The sequence below is a fragment of the Mastigoproctus giganteus genome, chromosome 10 (assembly GCF_048544385.1).
Source record: "Mastigoproctus giganteus isolate SK-2022 chromosome 10, ASM4854438v1, whole genome shotgun sequence".
In the NCBI taxonomy this organism is placed as follows: Eukaryota; Metazoa; Arthropoda; class Arachnida; order Uropygi; family Thelyphonidae; genus Mastigoproctus; species Mastigoproctus giganteus.
The window spans coordinates 164,927,034-164,946,913 of record NC_143584.1 but is presented as its reverse complement, the minus strand read 5'-3'; the positions used below and the strand labels follow the sequence as shown (position 1 = coordinate 164,946,913).

General features: G+C 37.5%; 1 protein-coding gene across 2 annotated transcripts in view; it reads left to right on the top strand.

Moving 5' to 3' along the window:
- LOC150079448 (natural resistance-associated macrophage protein 2-like) overlaps positions 1-19,880 on the top strand; it is a 162,984-nt gene that overhangs the window by 35,590 nt on the left and 107,514 nt on the right. For both annotated transcript variants that reach the window (XM_090383971.1, XM_090383970.1), the window contains one exon: positions 15,413-15,551. In XM_090383971.1, the coding sequence (XP_090240097.1) occupies positions 15,413-15,551 (139 nt within the window). The remainder of the gene's footprint in view (positions 1-15,412; positions 15,552-19,880) is intronic.

Below are 19,880 nucleotides of genomic sequence, written 5' to 3'. Positions count from 1 at the left end.
TGTGCCATATTAATAGTGAACTTTACGTCAAAAAAAAAACTGCATTACATTATAGGAATCAACATGAGATCAGAGACAAATTAACAATATAGGCGGATTTTTTTAAATCACATTGGTATATCTCTACTAAATTCTGTAGGTAGGACTGAAATGTCATATATTTACTAGGTGGTAGATGACTCTCATGAACTGATGCAATACCAACGCTTTGCTTATTGGAGTCTTGAAGTGGTGGAACCCATGTTTAGTCTCCAGAGCAAAGCTCCGGCAACCCCCATGCAGTATAATTGATGTCTTTTGAGGTAATAATGGGCATCACGGCAAGGTCCAACCTTCCTTATATTTCGAGAGTACAGCTCTAAAACTTTATTTACAGGTTGGCCACTAGATAGTCTACTGGACCAAACGTCTTGGTAATTCTCTTAAGAGAGTCCATTTCCACTTTTAGTCTTTGAAACCCCACATACTTTTTCTGATAGAATCCCAATTATAGGTTGGTTCAACCACTGCATGCCTCAGTTGCCCTAAATATTTTCTGCACTCCTTTCACTTCAGAGGTGTTACTTGTGCATATGCCCACTCTGATATTCCCTGTCTGAGACAGTAATTTGGAATCTCATTTCGACCTTCTCTGGCTTAAAATCTCTCCATTCCATTCTGTCAGATTCATATGTTGCCTCTATCATTCTCCTAACCCCACTAATCACGTAGTGGAGTTGGAGTCTAATCACTAGACTTCCTCTTTTTGAAACTTTACTTTCTCCAGTCCAACTTTCCTAACTGTTAGGTAATTTTCCTTGGTGATTTTAATGTTTACAACTCCAGCTGGCTTCTGTCTTCTAGTCACATGGACCCAGCTGGTTGAGATCCTGCAGCTTTTGCAATTACTAATGATTGTTCACACAGATTGTTCATTTTACTACCAAAATACCAAACAATCTTAACCATGCATCTTTTACTCAGAAACAATCCTTCCAAGTAAACAGTCGAAGTGAATAGTCCTCTAGGTACCTCAAATCACAACTTGATAATGGTCTTTTTTCAACTCTCAATCTGATGTTATTTGACATTACAAGAATGCAAAATGGGATCATCTACAACAGCATTTCCCAAACTGGTGTCTGTAGACCCCACGTGGGTCCGTAGACCAGTTTCGGGGGGTCTGCAAAACAGTGATTACACACACACACAGTCACTCCCCAATTTACATAATATTCGACTTACGGAAATTTGACTTTACGTAAGTTTTTACTGGCCGGTGCAAACTTAAAAAAAATTATGGAAACATATTTTCCATCCTGTAGCAATAAATAGAGGTATCGTGAAAATCATAATGTGAACTCAATAACACATTTTTTTTTTTTTTTTGGTAATTTGTTCCAAGACCTTGGAATTTAATTTTCACTATATAACTAAGCTATTTATCTCTCTGAATGGTCACTTTTATAATGGAAATTGCACTACTCTTTCATTGTTGTCATATGTTCCGATATAAGAATCAATTTTGAATGCCTTTGTGATATTTTTCTAAAACACATTTCTGGAGGTCACTGCCATAAAACAATAAAAACAGTTTGCATTTTACGGTTTATTGGGCTTTTCTGTTAGTGTATCTAATTATAAACAGATAGTAAACTCGATCTTATTGCATTTTCAATAATTCTGATAACTGGAATTGTGTGGGTTTTTACGTTATTATGGTGAAATGTATTCCCCCTTCACTGAAATCTTCAGTCATATAAAAAATGTAAATAAATTTTTAGAATCTTCTTTTCATTCCTATTTACTTATTACAATGATGAAGGGAAAGTGACCAACGGAAAGTGCAAGTGCTGTCAATGCTAGGAAATGAAACAAAGTTGATTTAGAAATGAAGTTGATTAATTAAGAAGTACGAAGCAGGACATGGTTTGTCATCTATTGCATGGAATTAGATTTTGCTGCTTCAACAGTGAATACTATTTTAAGGGACAATGCGCAGATAAAAGAACATGTTAAAGGATCAATCTATTTGACACTGGGGCCAGTCTACCCCAACAATGATCACAAAACAGCATTCAGGTGCTGTATCGAAGATGGGAAAGCTATTAATAATATGGGTGGAAAATTAGATTCAGAAGCAAGTGCCCCTGAATCTAATGCCCATTCAAGCAAGAAGTATTTATGAAGATAACAAGTACAGCAAACCCCAAGCCAAGTTCGTGGCAAGCAATGGGTGGTTTAATAGGTTTAAGCATCACGCTAGTTTCCAAAATGTTAAAGTATGCAGTGAAGTCGCCGGTGCCGATGCTGCAGAGAAATTTTGTGATGTGTTGGGGGGAAACCCCTTCTTAATCTCCACAGCCCTAAACTTCCGCAGCAGCGTGCCTTATCAACTGGAGAGTTAATTCTGGCAACGATGCTCGAAAGTTAAAACTTGTTGATGTTAGGCCTGTCTCCTCTCTCTTTTTGTAATTTTATAATTGTGAAATTTTTGTAAATTTGTACACTTTTTTGTAATTTTTCCTAAGCATGAGATAAAAAAATTGTATTATTCTATTTGCATGTTCATCAAACATTTCTTTTTTGCTCCTATCAAATTCAGCAGGCATAATTGTGAATGCAGAATTTTCCTAAATGCTTATTTAGGGAAATTCCAACTTACGTAAAATTAGACTTGTGTAGCATTTTGCGGAATGCAACCTTTACGTTAATCAGGGAGTGGACACACACACACACACACACACACACACACACACATTATATATAGGGGTCTGCAAACTTTTTTTGATATTTGAAGGGGTCCATGAACTTTTTTTTATTTTTGAAAGGGTCCATAGATCTCAGTAGTTTGGAAACCACTGATCTGCAAGGTTCCTATTCTTCTTTTCCTTTGTTGGATTACTATTTTAAATCTTTTGATGTTGAATGTTGTTCAGATTGTGTAAGTGAAATTATTCTTTTAGGGATGAAATCCTTTGTTCCATACTCCACCTTAAGATCCTTGTCCTTTATCAAAGCTGTGGTTTTTCAATAAATATGCTAAGACTGTTCAAGATAAGAATGTTGCATATCAATGACTTGAAACCAAAGCTTCAGGTTCATTTTTTTGTCTACACCAAAGCTCACAACCATTGTAAGATAGTTAGTAATCAGTGCAAACCAGATTTTGAACAAGCTAAGAGTAGAAAACTTGCTTCTTGTCCACACAGTAGTCGAACATTCTAGTCTCTTGCCAAAGCTATTGACGTCAACTTTTGTCCATCTCTGTCCAAACTTGATGGTTGTTTTGCCACCTCAGCTAAAAATAAAGCTGACCTGCTAGCTTCCTAGGGCTTAGAGGGGAACAGGCATTCTATGCGTTATCAGACACGCAGTCTAAAACACTGATGGATACAATATCTTTCTATTTCAGAAGATTTAGGAGAAGTCTGGTTGGCCTGCCTCCCTAAAACCCACTCATGCACACCTCAATGGTATGCCGTTATGTCACTTAGGTGGCAACGAACGTGTAGAGTGGTTCTCTTCAAGATGCCTCGTCAGCGTGAAGAGGAAAAGACCAAACCCTCCAGCACATGACAGCACAACAAAACAAATAAGCCCTCAGTCCCCCTCTTATGACAGCGAGAGGATCAGATTGGAAGCAGAGGATGCTAAGAATCTCTGGGTACAATCAGTCTGCCCTGCACGGAAACTGAACTTGGCCTGTTACAATGTAAGATCGCTCATCGGTGAAGACAGGATACTAGAGCTGGAAAAGGAATTGGAATATCATCGGTTTGGCTGAAACAAGAAGAAGAAATAAATCACTTATAAGTTTATCAAGTGGAAATCTTGCTGTACACCAATGGAAACAGTGAAAAGAGTGAAGGTGGAGTTGGCTTTCTGGTCCATAAAGATATAAAAAACAACATTTTGGAATTCAAAAGTACATCACCAAGGGTGTCAAGACTACTACTCAGGATTTCTAAGAGGTATAAGCTAAAGGTTATAATGATTTATGCACCAACATCGAGCCATGATGATGAAGAGGTTGAAGAAATGTACACCGAAATTGAGAGTCTTCTAGATGAACAGAAAACCCACTACACTATGGGGGACTTCAATGCTTAGGTTGGAAAAAGACAAAACAGTGCAGAAAGGGGAATTATAGGAAATTTTGGAATTGGTGAAAGAGGTGAAAGACTTTTTTGTGGAATTTTCAGAATCTCAAGGACTGTCAGTAATGAACACTTTTTTTCAAGAAAAGGGTGGACAGAAAGTGGATGTGGAAGAGCCCAAATGGATTAACAACTAATGAAATCGATTTCATCCTCACTAACAGAAGATATATTGTGAATGATGTTACTGTCCTGAACAAGGTAAATGTTGGAAGTGATCACAGAATGGTAAGATGCACACTTGATATAGATGTAAGAAAAGAAAGAAAAATACTGACTCGAGTAAATAATACAAAAATCTTTGAGATAACAGAAGAGGAGAAAAAGCAGTATGTACTGGAACTTAAGAACAAGTTTGAGCTTCTGCAGACTGTTCAGGACCAAGATATCGATGAGGAATATTATAACTTTCTGAAAGTGATAAAGCCCAAGAAACCTATAGGTAAAAAGAAATCCAAAGAAGAAAAAATCAGTCAAGAAACACTTGTCATGATGACCCGAAGACGACAAATGAAGAGCAAGGAAAACACTGGCGGGGAGAAAATTTAGTATACTGAGGCTGCCAGGGCAGGTCATGGGGTGTTGTCAATGATATACAGGAATTTTGTTAGCAGGGATTTTTTAGAATTTGATTGTCCCTCTGTATAAGGCAATGGCCAGGCCACACCTTGAGTACTGTTTACAGGTCTGGGGTCTTCATTTTAGGAAGGATGTAGATTTGCTTGAGCATGTACAGAGAAGGGCAAAAGATTGGTGAGGGGAATGAAGGGATCCTCTTACCAAGAGAGGCTTAACTTCTGCAAATTGCAGTGGCTGGAGACTAGGCACCTGCAAGGTGATCTGATTGAGGTGTATAAGGCTTGAATGGGTTGAGCACACTGAATTCTGATGGGATTCTTCCACTTATTCAGATTACAAACTGAATTCTGATGGGATTCTTCCACTTGTTCAGATTACAAACATAAGGGGAGATAAATTCAAATTGAGAAAAGACAGGTGTAGAATGGATGTGTGGAAATTTGCCTTTAGTCAGCGGGTGGTTAATTGCTGGAACAAACTTCCATCTGTTGTTGTGTAAGTTGATAGGTTAAATAAATTTAAGGAGGAACTGGACAAATATTTAGAGGGGATTGTTTTGTAATTTTTTTTTTTTTTTTTTTGGCTGATGCTGCATAAGCTCATACGCTTGCTTTCTTTCATCACATGCCACAACTACTACTATTACCTAAACCATTTACGATTTTCAGATGACATTGTGGTCATAAGCCACGATCCCAAAGAATTAGAGGAAAATCTTAATTAGTTATGCTGAGTTAGTAAGGATTTTGGTCTAAAGATGAATATGGCTAAAACAAAAGTAATGATGTACAAGTATGCCACAGAAAGGAATATAATGATTGAAGGAGCAGTAATCGAAAAGGTGGAGGAGTCATATACTTATCTGGGACAAGTAATTAGCTGTAATAATGATAAATGGCTGGAAGTCAGAGAAGAATAAATTTTGGATGTATAGCATTCAGGAAATATAGTCACCTACTGAGGAGCAATATCCCAATTTGTCTGAAACGTATTGTAAAATTATGAACCAATGTATACTCCCCACCATGATTTATGGAAGTGAAACTTGGGCACTCACCAAAAGAATGGAAGAGAAGCTGAGAACTACACAGCGAAGAATGGAACGAATTATATTGGGAATCAGACTGTTAGATAAGAAGAGAAACACATGGATTAGGCAGCAAACTCAAGTAAAGGACATTCTTATCAAAACTAAAGAACTAAAATGGTCTTGGGCAGGACACAGCTCGAAGACATGATGTCATATGGACTAAGAAAATAACAGAATGGCACCCAAGAGGAGCTAAGAGAAAATCTGGAAGACAACAACGGAGATGGACAGATGAAATTCATGAGTTTGTGGGTAGTAAATGGATGGCCATTGCACAAAACAGAAGGAACTGGAAAGTTGCTGGAGAGGCCTTCATCCTGCAGTGGATTGAAAATGGCTGATGATGATGATGATGCTAGCTTCCTACTAATTTTGAACAGGCTTGATGCCAAGGAAGCACCACGTCCTGATGTTATTTTTACAGTTCTTCAAAACCTGTGTTCCTGAGCTTACTCCTGTTCTGTGTCACCTTTTTGCATTTTCCCTTCTGCTTGGAAATTTGCTCATATCCAGCAAGATCTTAATCAATTATTGTCCCATTGCACTTCTGCTCTTTCTAAATTACTGTAGAAATTTATTAATTGCCATCTCCTGAACTGAACTATCTAGAAACTTTCCATCTGATCAATGATCACCAGTATATCAATCCACTGGTGATATAATGGCTTATGTTATCCCTTTAAGGACAATTTTGATGGAATAGTTTGGTAAAACTCCAGCAGTTGCTCTTTACATTTCAAAGGCTCTTGATCATATTTGGCATAAAGGTCTTCTAAATAAGCTTCCATCTTATAGTTTGCTAATTGTTTTTTGTATTTTGGTATCCAGTTTTCTCTCTGTCACCTCACTGAGTGATGGTAGATGGCTCTGTCTTCTAACGTTCCCACTAATGCTGGTGTTCTCCAAGTTTCAGTTCTTTCTTTAAATCAGTCCCCTAAATGTTGATACAGGTAATTTTCCAGTGAAAACCTAGTTAATTTCAATCCTTCTAAAACTTAGTCCTGTCTTATATCTTGCAAAAAAAGGATTATTCTGCTCCTCTGCTTATCTTTCATGATACTCAGCTTTTTAGACAAGATCACATATCTTTATTAGGAGTTACTCTGACTTCTAATCTCTCTGGGCATAAGCACATCAGAAATAGTGCTTCCTCTGCACCTAAAATACTGGGTTTTCTCTTTCATTCTCAGTTTTACTTTTCTTTAAAACAGCTGCTCCTCTGGACAAATTTCAGATCTGCCCTACCATGGAATATTGATCTAACGTCTGTGCTGGTGCCTCCAAAACATCTTTCAGGCTTCTAGATTCTATTTGAAAGAGGGCAGTTAGGTTAACTAATGACCGATCTCTCTCTCTCTCTCTCTCTCTCTCTGTTTCATAGATGCTTTGTTTCTGCTACATATCTTTTATGTAGAAATTTCCATGGGCACTGTTCTTCTGAATTGGTTTTAATAATTCCCACTCTATTCCCAAGCAGTCGATCATGTGCTGTAACTAGTCAACATCCTTTTACTGTCCAACTCGTCTTCTTCATTTATTCCTTCAACTTCTGTTTTCCTGAACAACCTCACTTTTCCTGAAATGTATTTCCTGAAAATTATAATCTACAGGAATTTGTCTAATGTCAACAAGTATCTTCTTTCATTTTTGCAACCTTCAACCCATACATGTTACTACTATAAGTTGTAATACCTCTTGTGCTTGGCATTTTCATAAAAAAAATACAGTAGAATTTTGAAAACATTGAATTTTGTGACCTATTATAATAAAGGATAATAAAGTTGCTATAAGTAAGTCTCATAAACAAGGATCCAATCATCTAAATTTAAATTGTGTGCTACCATTTTGTGTAGTAGCATGCATTTATGGATTTGTACTTATACTTTTTTAATCCTTCTTCTTACTATCGAATAGTAGGGTGTACAGTCAGTCCTCGTATGACACGTGTTTACACTACATGAATTCGATCATACACGATTTATAAATAGGGGAATGATATCATATATAACATGAACCGAATTCGCTTATGCACGATTCGCCTTTGTGATTACAAGAAATGGCAGTCTAACGCGGAATCACCCCAACTGAAAGCAACACGATAGGAATGAAGAGAAGATTCTGAAAATGTATTTGTTTTTTATATCAGTGAAGGGGAAACACATTTCACCATAATAACGTAAAATTCCAGCTATCGGTATTATCGCAAATGCAATTAGATCGAGTTTACTACCAGTTTATAACAGATTCCACTAGCAGGAACGCAACTGGAAATTGTTTTTATTGTTTTATTGTAGTAACCCCCAGAAATGCTTTGGTAAAATGTGAGCTAGTGAGGTGTTAATAGAGTTGTCTCTGCCTTTACGGTGTTGTTTATTCAGTTGCTACACGCTCACAGCTTTGTTTACGTGTATCAAGTGTGCCTCCTCATTTTGTAATTGTGCTTTATTCCCTAAAAATGAGTAAAATACTTAAAAGGTGTGAAAAGGAAGCATCCTGGTGAAGACACTACAGATTCAGAGAGAAAAAGAAAAGCAATATTGATAAACAGAGGCGAAGTGGATCAAAAATTCTTACCCACGAAAATTTGTAGTGGCCTCATACTAGCGTTTATGACCAAAATCACACCGGCCTCCGACCCACCGTGGTTTCTCAGGTAAGGCTTATGGCCAGTCCGCCTCTGTTGATAGAGAAAAAATATATGAAATTATGAAACACTTTGAGCGAAATGAAAGACCATATGATATTGCATGTACTACAGGCCTAAATGAGGCAATGCTGAGAATTACAAAGAATGCAGAGAAAAAAAACTTTCATAGCAGGAACAACTCAAAGTGTAATTAAAATCCATTAGATTAAGACACAAAGAATTGGAAGAGATGGAACAGCTGTCATCTGTTTGGATAGAAAATCAAACAAAAAACAAGTTTGCTTACGATAGAAGCAAAAGCATTAGCAATATTTTATTACGTAATAGTCGTAATAAAATATGTAAGTATTTTATTACGATAATTGATTGTGTTTGGTAATGTTTTGGTTACAAATGTGTGTTCAATCTTGGGTGGTCGGCACCTAATCCTATTTTTCCCATAGGGCCTGTTGTTTATATTGCACGATTTTGCATTGCACAAGGGTTTCTAGGAACACAACTATCGTGCTATACGAGGACTTATTGTATTTGCTTTTCTGTGTACATAGGGAGTGATGCATAAAAAAAAGGGATATGGCATTAACAATGATGAGCACATTAAAGGTAGTGCAATGCAGTGTGTTAAGTGTTGATAGTGAGGGAGTTGGAAAAATTGCAGTATATTAACAATTTTTTTTTTGATATGTCGTCATGCATTATTGCTTTATTATTAAAACAATGTCATGGATCTGCATATATATCATGTAATAGATTGCAGTATTTAAAAATGTTTCTGTTTATCATGAAGATTGTACAGGAATATCTACAGATGAACAGATCCATTGCAGATGGAGTTATCAATAGTACCTAATGTGAATTAAGAGGAAGGAAATGATTTATTGGATTGCATAGTGACTGTGAATATGGTGTGGTGTAGACACTTTGAATCTGAGAGAATGTGACTCAATATGCAATTGAATCATTGGTCGTTACCATGGCTGAAGAAAATCAAGCCTTTTGGAAGTATTGAAAGTCCCCACAAGTTAAAGAACAGCTCAAGCTGTTCTTTAACATGTGGGGGACTGCTATGCATTTCACATGTAGAAATAATATAGTTAACTTGCAGAATCATGTACAGATCTTAAAAGTCAGCAATAACAAATGACCTGGATATTTGACTGATGGTGTCATTTTGTTACTTGATGGTGCATATTTGAGCCATGACTGCAAGTAGCTCAATATAATACACTATGGCAACCTTCCAGAAACTGTCCTGTGAATTCATTGAACATCCCTATTCCCTGTTACTGATATCATGTTTTTGGAAGATTGAAAAATTATCTGTCAGGATATTTCAGTCCGTATTTAATGTGGACTGTGAAAATAAAATTTATCTCAGACCAACACCATTGTACAAATCAAGCTACCCATCTTTTTATGTAAGGGAGAGGTACTTTCACAGAGTGACTTATTTTAGGAGAAACATTATTGTCCCTTTAAATATGCCACTCTATGAGAATAATGGAATTTCATTTTATACGCTTAGATGTCATAGAATAATAGGTTGTATGTCATATCATCACGCTGACTGAATATGTTATGGTGGTATTTTTTTTCCTTCTTTCATAATCTGGTAAAGTATGACCGAAATCCAACAGTATACTTTCAGTTAGAAAAATTATAATTAAAGATTGCCATTGCTCTATGAAAGTACTACAGATTTTGCATGGATAGTATGATATATTTAGTGTTTGCACTGCATCATTTCAAGTCACTTATAACATCACTTGTTAAATCTTTGAGATTATCAGATTGATAGCATTGAAATGAGTAACATTAATTTAGAAATATATATATATTAGTATTAGGCAAAGGATTGTTTATGAATTTTGTTGTTATAGATCGTTTATTGAGATCGGTACCGATTAATGCCATCTAAGATTATGCATTACATAATCTTAGATGGCATATTTGAGATAAGATATAGATAAGTACTAGATATGATGGAAAAAAAAAATATCAGTTTGGTAAAGCAGTAGCAGTTATTGGGTGAGATACGGTGCAATATGTGGACGCCTTGTGCATCAAACACCTGAGTAACGTGCATAAGCCAACTCCGGCATTATGGCAAAACCTAGAGATACAATATATAATACATGATAGAATATATAATTAAAAGGTAAGCGTAAAACAAAAGATAAAACATAGAGCAAAAAGATGAAAGCAATATATGATTGCTCAATCTTATAGTTTGCTCTAGGTAATTAAAATAATGAGGCAGAAATGGATAACAGTACCGAGGCAAAATTATAAAGCAATGAGGTAAATTATAAAAAAAAAGGGTCAATTATGGGTATGTAGATACATTAAAAGGGACTTTGTCAAGGCTAACCCTCTCAATGTATGAGCCCATAATTAACGTAGCATGGGCTCATACATTGAGAGGGTTAGCCTTGACAAAGTCCCTTTTAATGTATCTACATACCCATAATTGACCCTTTTTTTTTATAATTTACCTCATTGCTTTATAATTTTGCCTCGGTACTGTTATACATTTTTGCCTCATTATTTTAATTACTTAGAGCAAACTATAAGATTGAGCAATCATATATTGCTTTCATCTTTTTGCTCTGTTTTATCTTTTGTTTTATGCTTACCTTTTAATTATATATTGTATCTCTAGGTTTCGCCATAGTGGCATTGGCTTATGCACGTTACTCGGGTGTCTGACGCACAAAGCGTCCAACCGGCGGAATTACTTAACAAGTATAGGTCACTGTTGAAAAAAAGCCGTGAATTAGGGTTGAATTTGAAAGTGTCTGCAATTCTGCCCAGACACGATAGGAGGGAGTATATGATGAGAGCTCCGTCTATCAATTCGTCCCTGGAAAGATTGTGCAAGGCTCAAGGGGTTGAATTTTTTTCAGCTTGGTCTGTACTTGTTAACAGGAGAGACTGCTTCTACAGGGATGGGATACACTTAAATAGAAAGGGTGCGAGAATGTTTGCTGATGCTATCGAGGCAGTGTTAGGTGGTCGGAAAACTGCTAGATTGGGGTATACAGGGACATAGATTAACAGTAGCCACTGGCAGAGGTGAAAGTGATTCTTGCACTGCTTCTATTGGAATGAGCAGCAGCTTGGAAAATAAGATGCAGGATATTTCAGAGACTGCTGGGAGTCATTGGGGAACAAGTAAATGCATGGGTTGTGTTAGGGTAGCTAAGAAAAAGAACAGATGCATGTATACTTGTGTGCACACCAATGCTAGAAGTTTGGTAAATAAATTTGATGAATTTGAGGTATTGCTCAAAGCAACAAAGGCGGAGCGGATATTGTTGGGATATCAGAGACAGGAAGGATAGACATGATAGGAAGGGAGGAGGGGTTATGCTACTAGTTAAGAAACACATAAAATCCAAGGAAGTGAAGCCAGTCGGCATCGCTGGACAGTGCAGTGTCGAGTCAGTTTGGTGTGACATAAGCATTGGGAGATCAAAATTGAGAGTAGGAGTGTGCTATAGGCCTAATGACTCTGATGAGTGTAATAAGAAAATGTACAGGGAAATAGAGTAGACCAGTAAATCAGAGAGTCTTATAATGGGGGATTTTAATTTCCCAGATATAGACTGGAACTTGTGGGTTGGTCACTCACACACTAGCAAGGCTTTTTAATGCGAGTAGAATCTGCATTAAGAATCTGCAGATACAGGAACCACTAGGTGGCAGTGATCACAGTGTGCTGAAGTGGGATTTACTCAAGGAGGTAACTACCATCATGGGTAAAGGGAAGGGTTATTGCTTTCGTAAAGGCAACTACGATGGTCTGAGACGGTATTTAAATTCTATACAGTGGGACCAACTGATGATGTTACCAACAGCAAACTCAAAATGGGAAGCATTCAAAGAAATTATCATGGATGCTACTAGGCTTTACATACCAACTAAGAAATATTGTCAAGGTTTAGGCCTAAGTGGATGTCAGATGAACTAATGAGACATATGGCAGAGAAGAGAAATGCATGGGATACATACAAATTAACACGTGACACAGAAGCCTATGATAGATACAAGTTGATCTGTAACCAAGTTACAAAGGAGGTTAGGCAGGCGAAGGCAGATTATGAGAAATCTTTGGCAAGGGATGCAAAGAAAAACAGCAAGGAGTTCTTAACTTATGTAAACTCTAGAAGGAAGGGGATGAATCAGATTGGTCCACTTGATATCGATAGTTCAACTGTTCATGATCCTGCTCAGGTAGTTAACAAACTAAATGAATATTTTGCATCTACATTCACACATGATGAGTTATTCAGGAAGGAGAATGCCATAGATGAAGTAAACAATGGCAGTGAGCCAGATGATCTTGTAATAATTGAGAGTAAAGTGGAGGAGAAATTGTTGAAGATAAATACAAGAAAGGCACCAGGGGTGGATGGGATCTATCCAGTTATATTAAAGGAGGCAGCAAAGGAAGTAAGCAATCCGTTAGCCATAATTATGAGAGCTTCCTTGGACTCAGGGGAGGTACCCACAGACTGGAGATGTGCAAATGTAACCCCAATTCACAAAGGAGGATCAAAGGTTGACACAAGTAATTATAGACCTGTGAGTTTAACTTTTGTTCCAGGAAAATTAATGGAGGCACTGGTTAAAGAAGCACTGCAGGATCATTTAGACAAGACTTCAGTTATAGCTCAGACACAGCATGGTTTTGTTAAGGGGAAGTCTTGCCTGACCAATTTGATTGGATACTATGATGTAGTCACAAAAGAATTGGATGCAGGGAATAACTTTGATATTATATATTTGGATCTTAGAAAGGCTTTTGATACTGTTGCACATGGAAGACTGCTGCACAAATTGGAGCAGTGTGGCATTGGTGGCAAATTGTTGCTATGGATAAAGGGATGGTTGAGTAGCAGAAGACAGAGTGGTAATTAATGGACACTGCTCATCGTGGACTAATGTTATTAGTGAAGTTCCTCAGGGTTCAGTGTTGGGTCCATTGTTGTTTTCTGTATTTATAAATAATATTGATGATGGTATATAAAGCTTAATGTCCAAGTTTGCAGACAATACAAAAGTAGGCAGGGTTTTTAAGGACGCTACTGACACTGTGCTGCTGCAACAGGATCTGGAAAGGTTGAGCAGATGGGCTGAGAGGTGGCAAATGAAGTTTAACATTGACAAATATAAAGTACAACATATGGGAAACAGCAACCCCAGAGCAACGTATCAACTGTATGGTACTACACTGACAGTGGTAGAGAATGAAAAGGACCTGGGGGTAATTGTGCAGGCAGATATGAAGTTCTCTGAGCAGTGCAGACGGGCTGCAAGAGTAGCTCATGGTGTCTTATCAATGATATACAAGAATTTTTCTAGCAGGGATAGGGAGGTGATTATTCCCTTGTATAAGGCAATGGTCAGGCCGCACCTTGAGTACTGTATACAGATCTGGAGGCCTCATTTCAAGAAGGATGTAGAGCTGCTGGAACGAGTACAGAGAAGGGCAACAAGGTTAGTGAACGGAACGAAGGGTTGCTCTTACGAAGAAAGGCTTACGTTTTGTAAATTACAGTGTCTGGAGACTAGGCACCGGCGAGGTGATCTGATAGAGGTGTACAAAGCCTTGAATGGTTTGTGCATCCTCAATGCTGATGGGATAATGCCTCTTGCTCAGAATAATCACCTGAGAGGGTATAAATTCAAATTGAGGAAAGACAGATGTAGGATAGATGTGCAGAAATTTGCCTTTAGCCAGCGGGTAGTTGGTTAGTGGAACAGACTTCCATTCCTTGTTGTGGAAGTTGATAGCCTAAATAAATTTAAGGCTCAGCTGAACAGGTATTTTGAATGAACGGTGAAGTGGAAGGTTTTTTTTTTTTTTTTTCTTTTGGCTGATGCTGCATAAGCTTGCTTTCTTGCATCATATGCCTCTACTAGTGCTAATGCTACTGCTTTACCAAACTGATATTTTTTCCCCCCATCATTTCTAGTACTTGTTCATTATTTATTATATATATATATATAAGTATTGGAGAGAAAAAGAAAAAGTGAAATGTTAGGTATTATGGACCAGGGACCCTGTGAGAGTAGGAGAAAGCTGATATTATTGAATTTATGGTACATACGAGAAGTTAAAAAGAGATGATGTAACAATACCTCATCTCTTTTTAATGAGATAACACATTTGCGTATTACTCGTAATTTCAGTGTCTTCGTCAGAGGTCATCAGCCGAAATTATGAGAAAGAGTGCAGTATGTAGGCCTCTATTTCTGACATGGTCTGTATGCTCGTGAAAACTTGCTGTGAAATAGGTTTGAATTTAGCAGGGAAAAAATCAGGCCAAATAAGGTATGTCAATGATTATTCATGCAGCATACTATGGATGACCTTACAGAGGCAAGAAAAGAACAGAAAAATTGAAGTAATGATGAAAAAATGGACTGTAGGAATGAGCAAGAGGGGAACTTACCGTGTTTGCGAGCATAAAGACCATGTTGGAAACAGAGACCTACATGTTGCTAGCATCTTTCTCATAATTTTGGTAGATGACCTCTCACAAAGACACTAAATTGTGAGTAATACGGCAATGTGTTATCTTATCTTATCTCATTTTATTTTATATTATTTTACCTCACTCCCTTTCCTGCTTGTTCTTTATGGTAGTGTTACCTCATCTCTTTAACTTCTCATCTGTACTGTAAATTCAATAATATCAGATTTCTCCTACACTGTTTCAGTGTGTGTGTGTGTGTGTGTGTGTGTGTGTGTGTGTGTGTGTATTAACAATTTTTTTTTTTTTTTTTTTTTCCCGATTTGTTGTCATGCATTATTGTTTTATTATTAAAACATTGTATTCTGTTAAAATTATGCCTTGTAAAGACTTAAATGTTAAAAATTTTGTTCGGTGTTGTGATTTTCTTAAACTGTTGTTATGTTAGTTTTTTCACATTTTATCTTAATTGCAGAATTCCTTTATATGGAGGAGTACTGATTACAGTAGCTGATACCTTTACATTCTTGCTCTTGGACAGATATGGTCTTAGGAAATTGGAGGCCTTCTTTGGTTTTCTTATTACTATTATGGCTATAACATTTGGCTATGAGGTAAAAAAAATTATATATATTTTTTTTTTGTTTTTATTTTACTTAGAAGTTAGGCCAAATACTGTTGGTGTAGTAGTGTAATATTTTCTTAACGTTACTCACATCTACAGGGATGGGATACGCTTAAATAGAAAGGGTGCGAGAATATTTGCTGATGCTAGCGAGGCAGTGTTAGGTGGGTCGGAAAACTGCTAGCTTTGGGAGGATTCACTGGACTAATAGATTAACAGTAGCCGCTGGGCAGAGGTGAAAGTGATTCTTGCACTGCTTCTATTGGAATGAGCAGCAGACTGGAAAACAAGATGCAGGGTATTTCAGAGACTGCTGGGGGTTATTGCGATACAAGTAAACACATGGGTTGTGTTAGGGTAGCTAAGAACAGGAACAGGTGCATGTATACTTGCGTGTACACCAATGCTAGGAGGTTGGTAAATAAATTTAATGAATTTGAGGTATTGCTCAAAACATCAAAGGCAGATATTGTTGGGATATCAGAGACATGGTGTCACACAGATATAAGGAATGCAGAACTGGAATTTAGGGAGTACAATGTGTACAAGAAGGATAGACATGATAGGAAGGGAGGAGGGGTTATGCTATTAGTTAAGAAACACAAAATCCAAGGAAGTGCAGCCAGTTGACATCGCTGGACAGTGCAGTGTCGAGTCAGTTTGGTGTGACTTAAGCACTGGGAGATAAAAATTGTGAGTAGGAATGTGTTATAGGCCTAACGATTCTGATGAGTATAATAAAAAAAAAACTGTACAGGGAAATAGAGTGGGCCAGTAAATCAGAGAGTCTTATAATGGGGGGATTTTAATTTCCCGGATATTGACTGGAATTTGTGGTTTGGTCACACACACTAGCAAGGCTTTTTTAGATTTATTGGATGATTGTTTTCTACATCAGCATGTTCGGGAAGTAACTAGAGGGAGTATAATACTCTTGATCTGATTATCTGTAGTGATTCTTCATGCATTAAGAATCTGCAGATAAAGGAACGACTAGGTGGCAGTGATCACAGTATGCTGAAGTGGGATTTACTCAAAGAGGTAACTACCATTAGGGGTAAAGGGAAGGGTTTTTGCTTTCGTAAAGGGGACTACAGAGGTCTGAGGCAGTACAATGGATTCTGGTTATTTGGGCCACCGGTTAATCGGGGCAGCCGTTTATTTGGGGAAAATCTTAAAAAACAGAAACCAGTCGAGAAAATAGCCAGGGTTTACTTTGTTTAATTGGGACAGCATGCTGTTTAATCGGGGCAGAAGACTTCAGCACTGGAGATTACCCTACGATTGTCTCTGACGGAACAACATGGTTTGGTCTAAATTCTGGAGGTCACAACCATAAAACAATAAAAACAATTAGCAGTCACCTGTTTAATGGGCTTTTCTGTTAGTGGAATCTATCATAAATGGACAGTAAACTCTATCTTACTGAATTTGCGATAACACCGACAGCTGGAATTCTGTTAGTTATTATGGTGAAATGTGTTTACACTTCCATGAAATCTTCAATCATATAAAAAAATTAATTTTCAGAATCTTCTCTTCATTCCTGTTTTTAAAGCTTTGTAACTCGTTACTCCGTTCTCACTGTGTGTACTTGCAATTTGTGTGTTCTTTGTTATTCATTGCTTATCTTTTTACTGTTTTAAATTTTAACCCCCCACCCACAAATGTCAGTGAACAGAAATGCCAACTAGTTCAAATGTACGTATTACAGTACGTATTAATTATTCCGATTATCATGTATATTCTTCTGATTTTCACGTATCATTTAATTTTTTAATTGGTAAGGTAATAAAGGGTAAATTTGTGCTTAATATATCTTTGCTTTTATAGCCTGTGGATAATATTCCTCCTATTTTCGCTAATTAGAATTGCTGTTTAATAGAATTAAAATTCAAGTCACACACGTGATCACAATGACCGGCGCTTTCTGCACATCGTATAGTGAACGGTACTTTACTATGTTGAGTTCGTCGTAACGTGATTTGATTGTACAGTGAACCAATTGTAAAGGGGAGGGGTACATTGTATTTTTAAATATTTATGTGAAACTTCAGATAATTGGGGTAGCCGCTTAATCAGGCCAAAATGCACTATTGCATTTTGGCCTGATTAAGGAATAACCGGAATGGACTGTATTTAAATTCTAACCAAATAACCGGAATGGACTGTATTTAAATTCTATATGGTAGGACCGACTGATGATGATTACCAACAGCAAATTCAAAATGAGAAGCATTCAAAGAATTAATCTTGGAAGCTACTAGGCTTTACATACCACTAAGAAATATTGTTCAAGGTTTAGACCTAAATGGACATCAGATGAATTAATGAGACATGTGGCAGAGAAGAAAAATGAATGGGATACATATAAATTAATGGGTGACATGGAAGCCTATGATAGATGTGACTTGGTTACAGACCAACTTATAAAGGAGATTAGGCAGGCAAAGGCAGATTACGAGAAATCTTTGGCAAAGGATACAGAAAAAGAGCAAAGAGTTCTTTACTTATGTAAACTCTAGAAGGAAGTGGATGAATCAGATTTTTCCACTTGATATCGATGGTTCAACTGTTGATGATCCTGCTCATGTAGCTAACAAACTAAATGAATATTTTGCATCTACATTCACGCATGAGGAGTTATTCAGGGAGGGGAATGCCAGAGGTCAATTAAACTCTGGCAGTGAGCTAGATGATTTTGTAACTGAGAGGAAAGTAGAGGACAAATTGTTGAAGATAAACATAAAAAAAAGTACCTGGAGTGGATGGGATCTATCCAGTTATATTAAAGGAGGCAGCAAAGGAAGTAAGCAAACCCTTAGCCATAATTATGAGAGCTTCCTTGGGCTCAGGGGAGGTACCCATGGACTGGAGATGTGCAAATGTGACCACAATTCACAAAGGAGGATCAAAGGGCAAAGTAATTATAGACCTGTTAGTTTAACTTCTGTTCCAGGGAAATTAATGGAGGCATTGGTTAAAGAAGCACTGCAGGATCATCTAGACCAGACTTCAGTTATAGCTCGGACACAGCATGGTTTTGTTAAGGGGAGGTCTTTCTGACCAATTTCATTGGATACTATGGTGTGGTCACAAAGGAACTGGTGGCAGGAAATAACTTTGTTATCATATATTTGGATCTTAGAAAGGTTTTCGATACTGTTGCACATGGAAGACTGCTGCACAAATTGGAGCAGTGTGGCATTGGAGGCAAATTGCTGCTATGGATAAAGGAATGGTTGAGTGAGAGAAGACAGTGGTAATCAATGGACACTGCTCTTTGTGGACTAATGTTATTAGTGGAGTCCCTCAGGGTTCAGTGTTGGGTCCATTGTTTTCTGTATTTATAAATGATATTGATGATGGTAAATCAGGCTTAATGTCCAAGTTTGCAGATGAGATGAAGGTTGGCAGGGTTGTTAAGGACACTAATGACAGTACGCTGCTGCAGCAGGATCTAGAAAAGTTGAGCAGATGGGCTGAGAGGTGGCAAATGAAATTTAACATTGAGAAATGTAAATACTACATATGGGAAGCAGTAACCCCAGAGTAACGTATCAACTCTGTGGTACTACACTGACAGTGGTAGAGGATGAAAAGTATCTGGGGTTAATTGTTCAGGCAGATATGAAGTTTTCTGAGCAGTGTAGATGGTCTGCAAGAGTAGCTCATGGTGTCTTGTCGATGATATACTGGAATTTTTCTTGCTGGGATAAGGAGGTGATTATCCCCTTGTGTAAGACAAAGGTCAGGCCACACCTTGAGTACTGTATGCAGGTCTGGAGGCCTCATTTTGAGAAGGATGTAAAGCTGTTGGAATGAGTACAGAGAAGGGTAACAAGATTAGTGAATGGAACGAAGTGTTGCTGTTATGAAGAAAGGCTTAAGTTTTGCAGATTACAGTATCTGGAGACTAGGCACCTGCGATGTGATCTGATTGAGGTGTATAAAGTGTTGAATGGTTTGAGCATGCTCAATGCTGATGGGATTCTTGCTCTTGTTCAGAATAACCACCTGAGATGGTATAAATTCAAATTGATGAAAGACAGTTGTAGGATAGATGTGCTGAAGTTTTCCTTTAGCCAGCAGGTAGTTGATTGGTGAAACAGAGTTCCATATTTTGTTGTGGAAGTTGATAGCCTAAATAAATTTAAGGCTGAACTGGACAGGTATTTGGAATGAATGAAGGGGTGAAATTGGAGCGGTTATTTTTGACTGATGCTGCATAAGCTTGCTTTCTTGTATCGTATGCCTCTGTTAATGCTAATCTCAGAGGTTGGTTTCTCATCTTGCTGTGGGTATTCATAATTCTAAT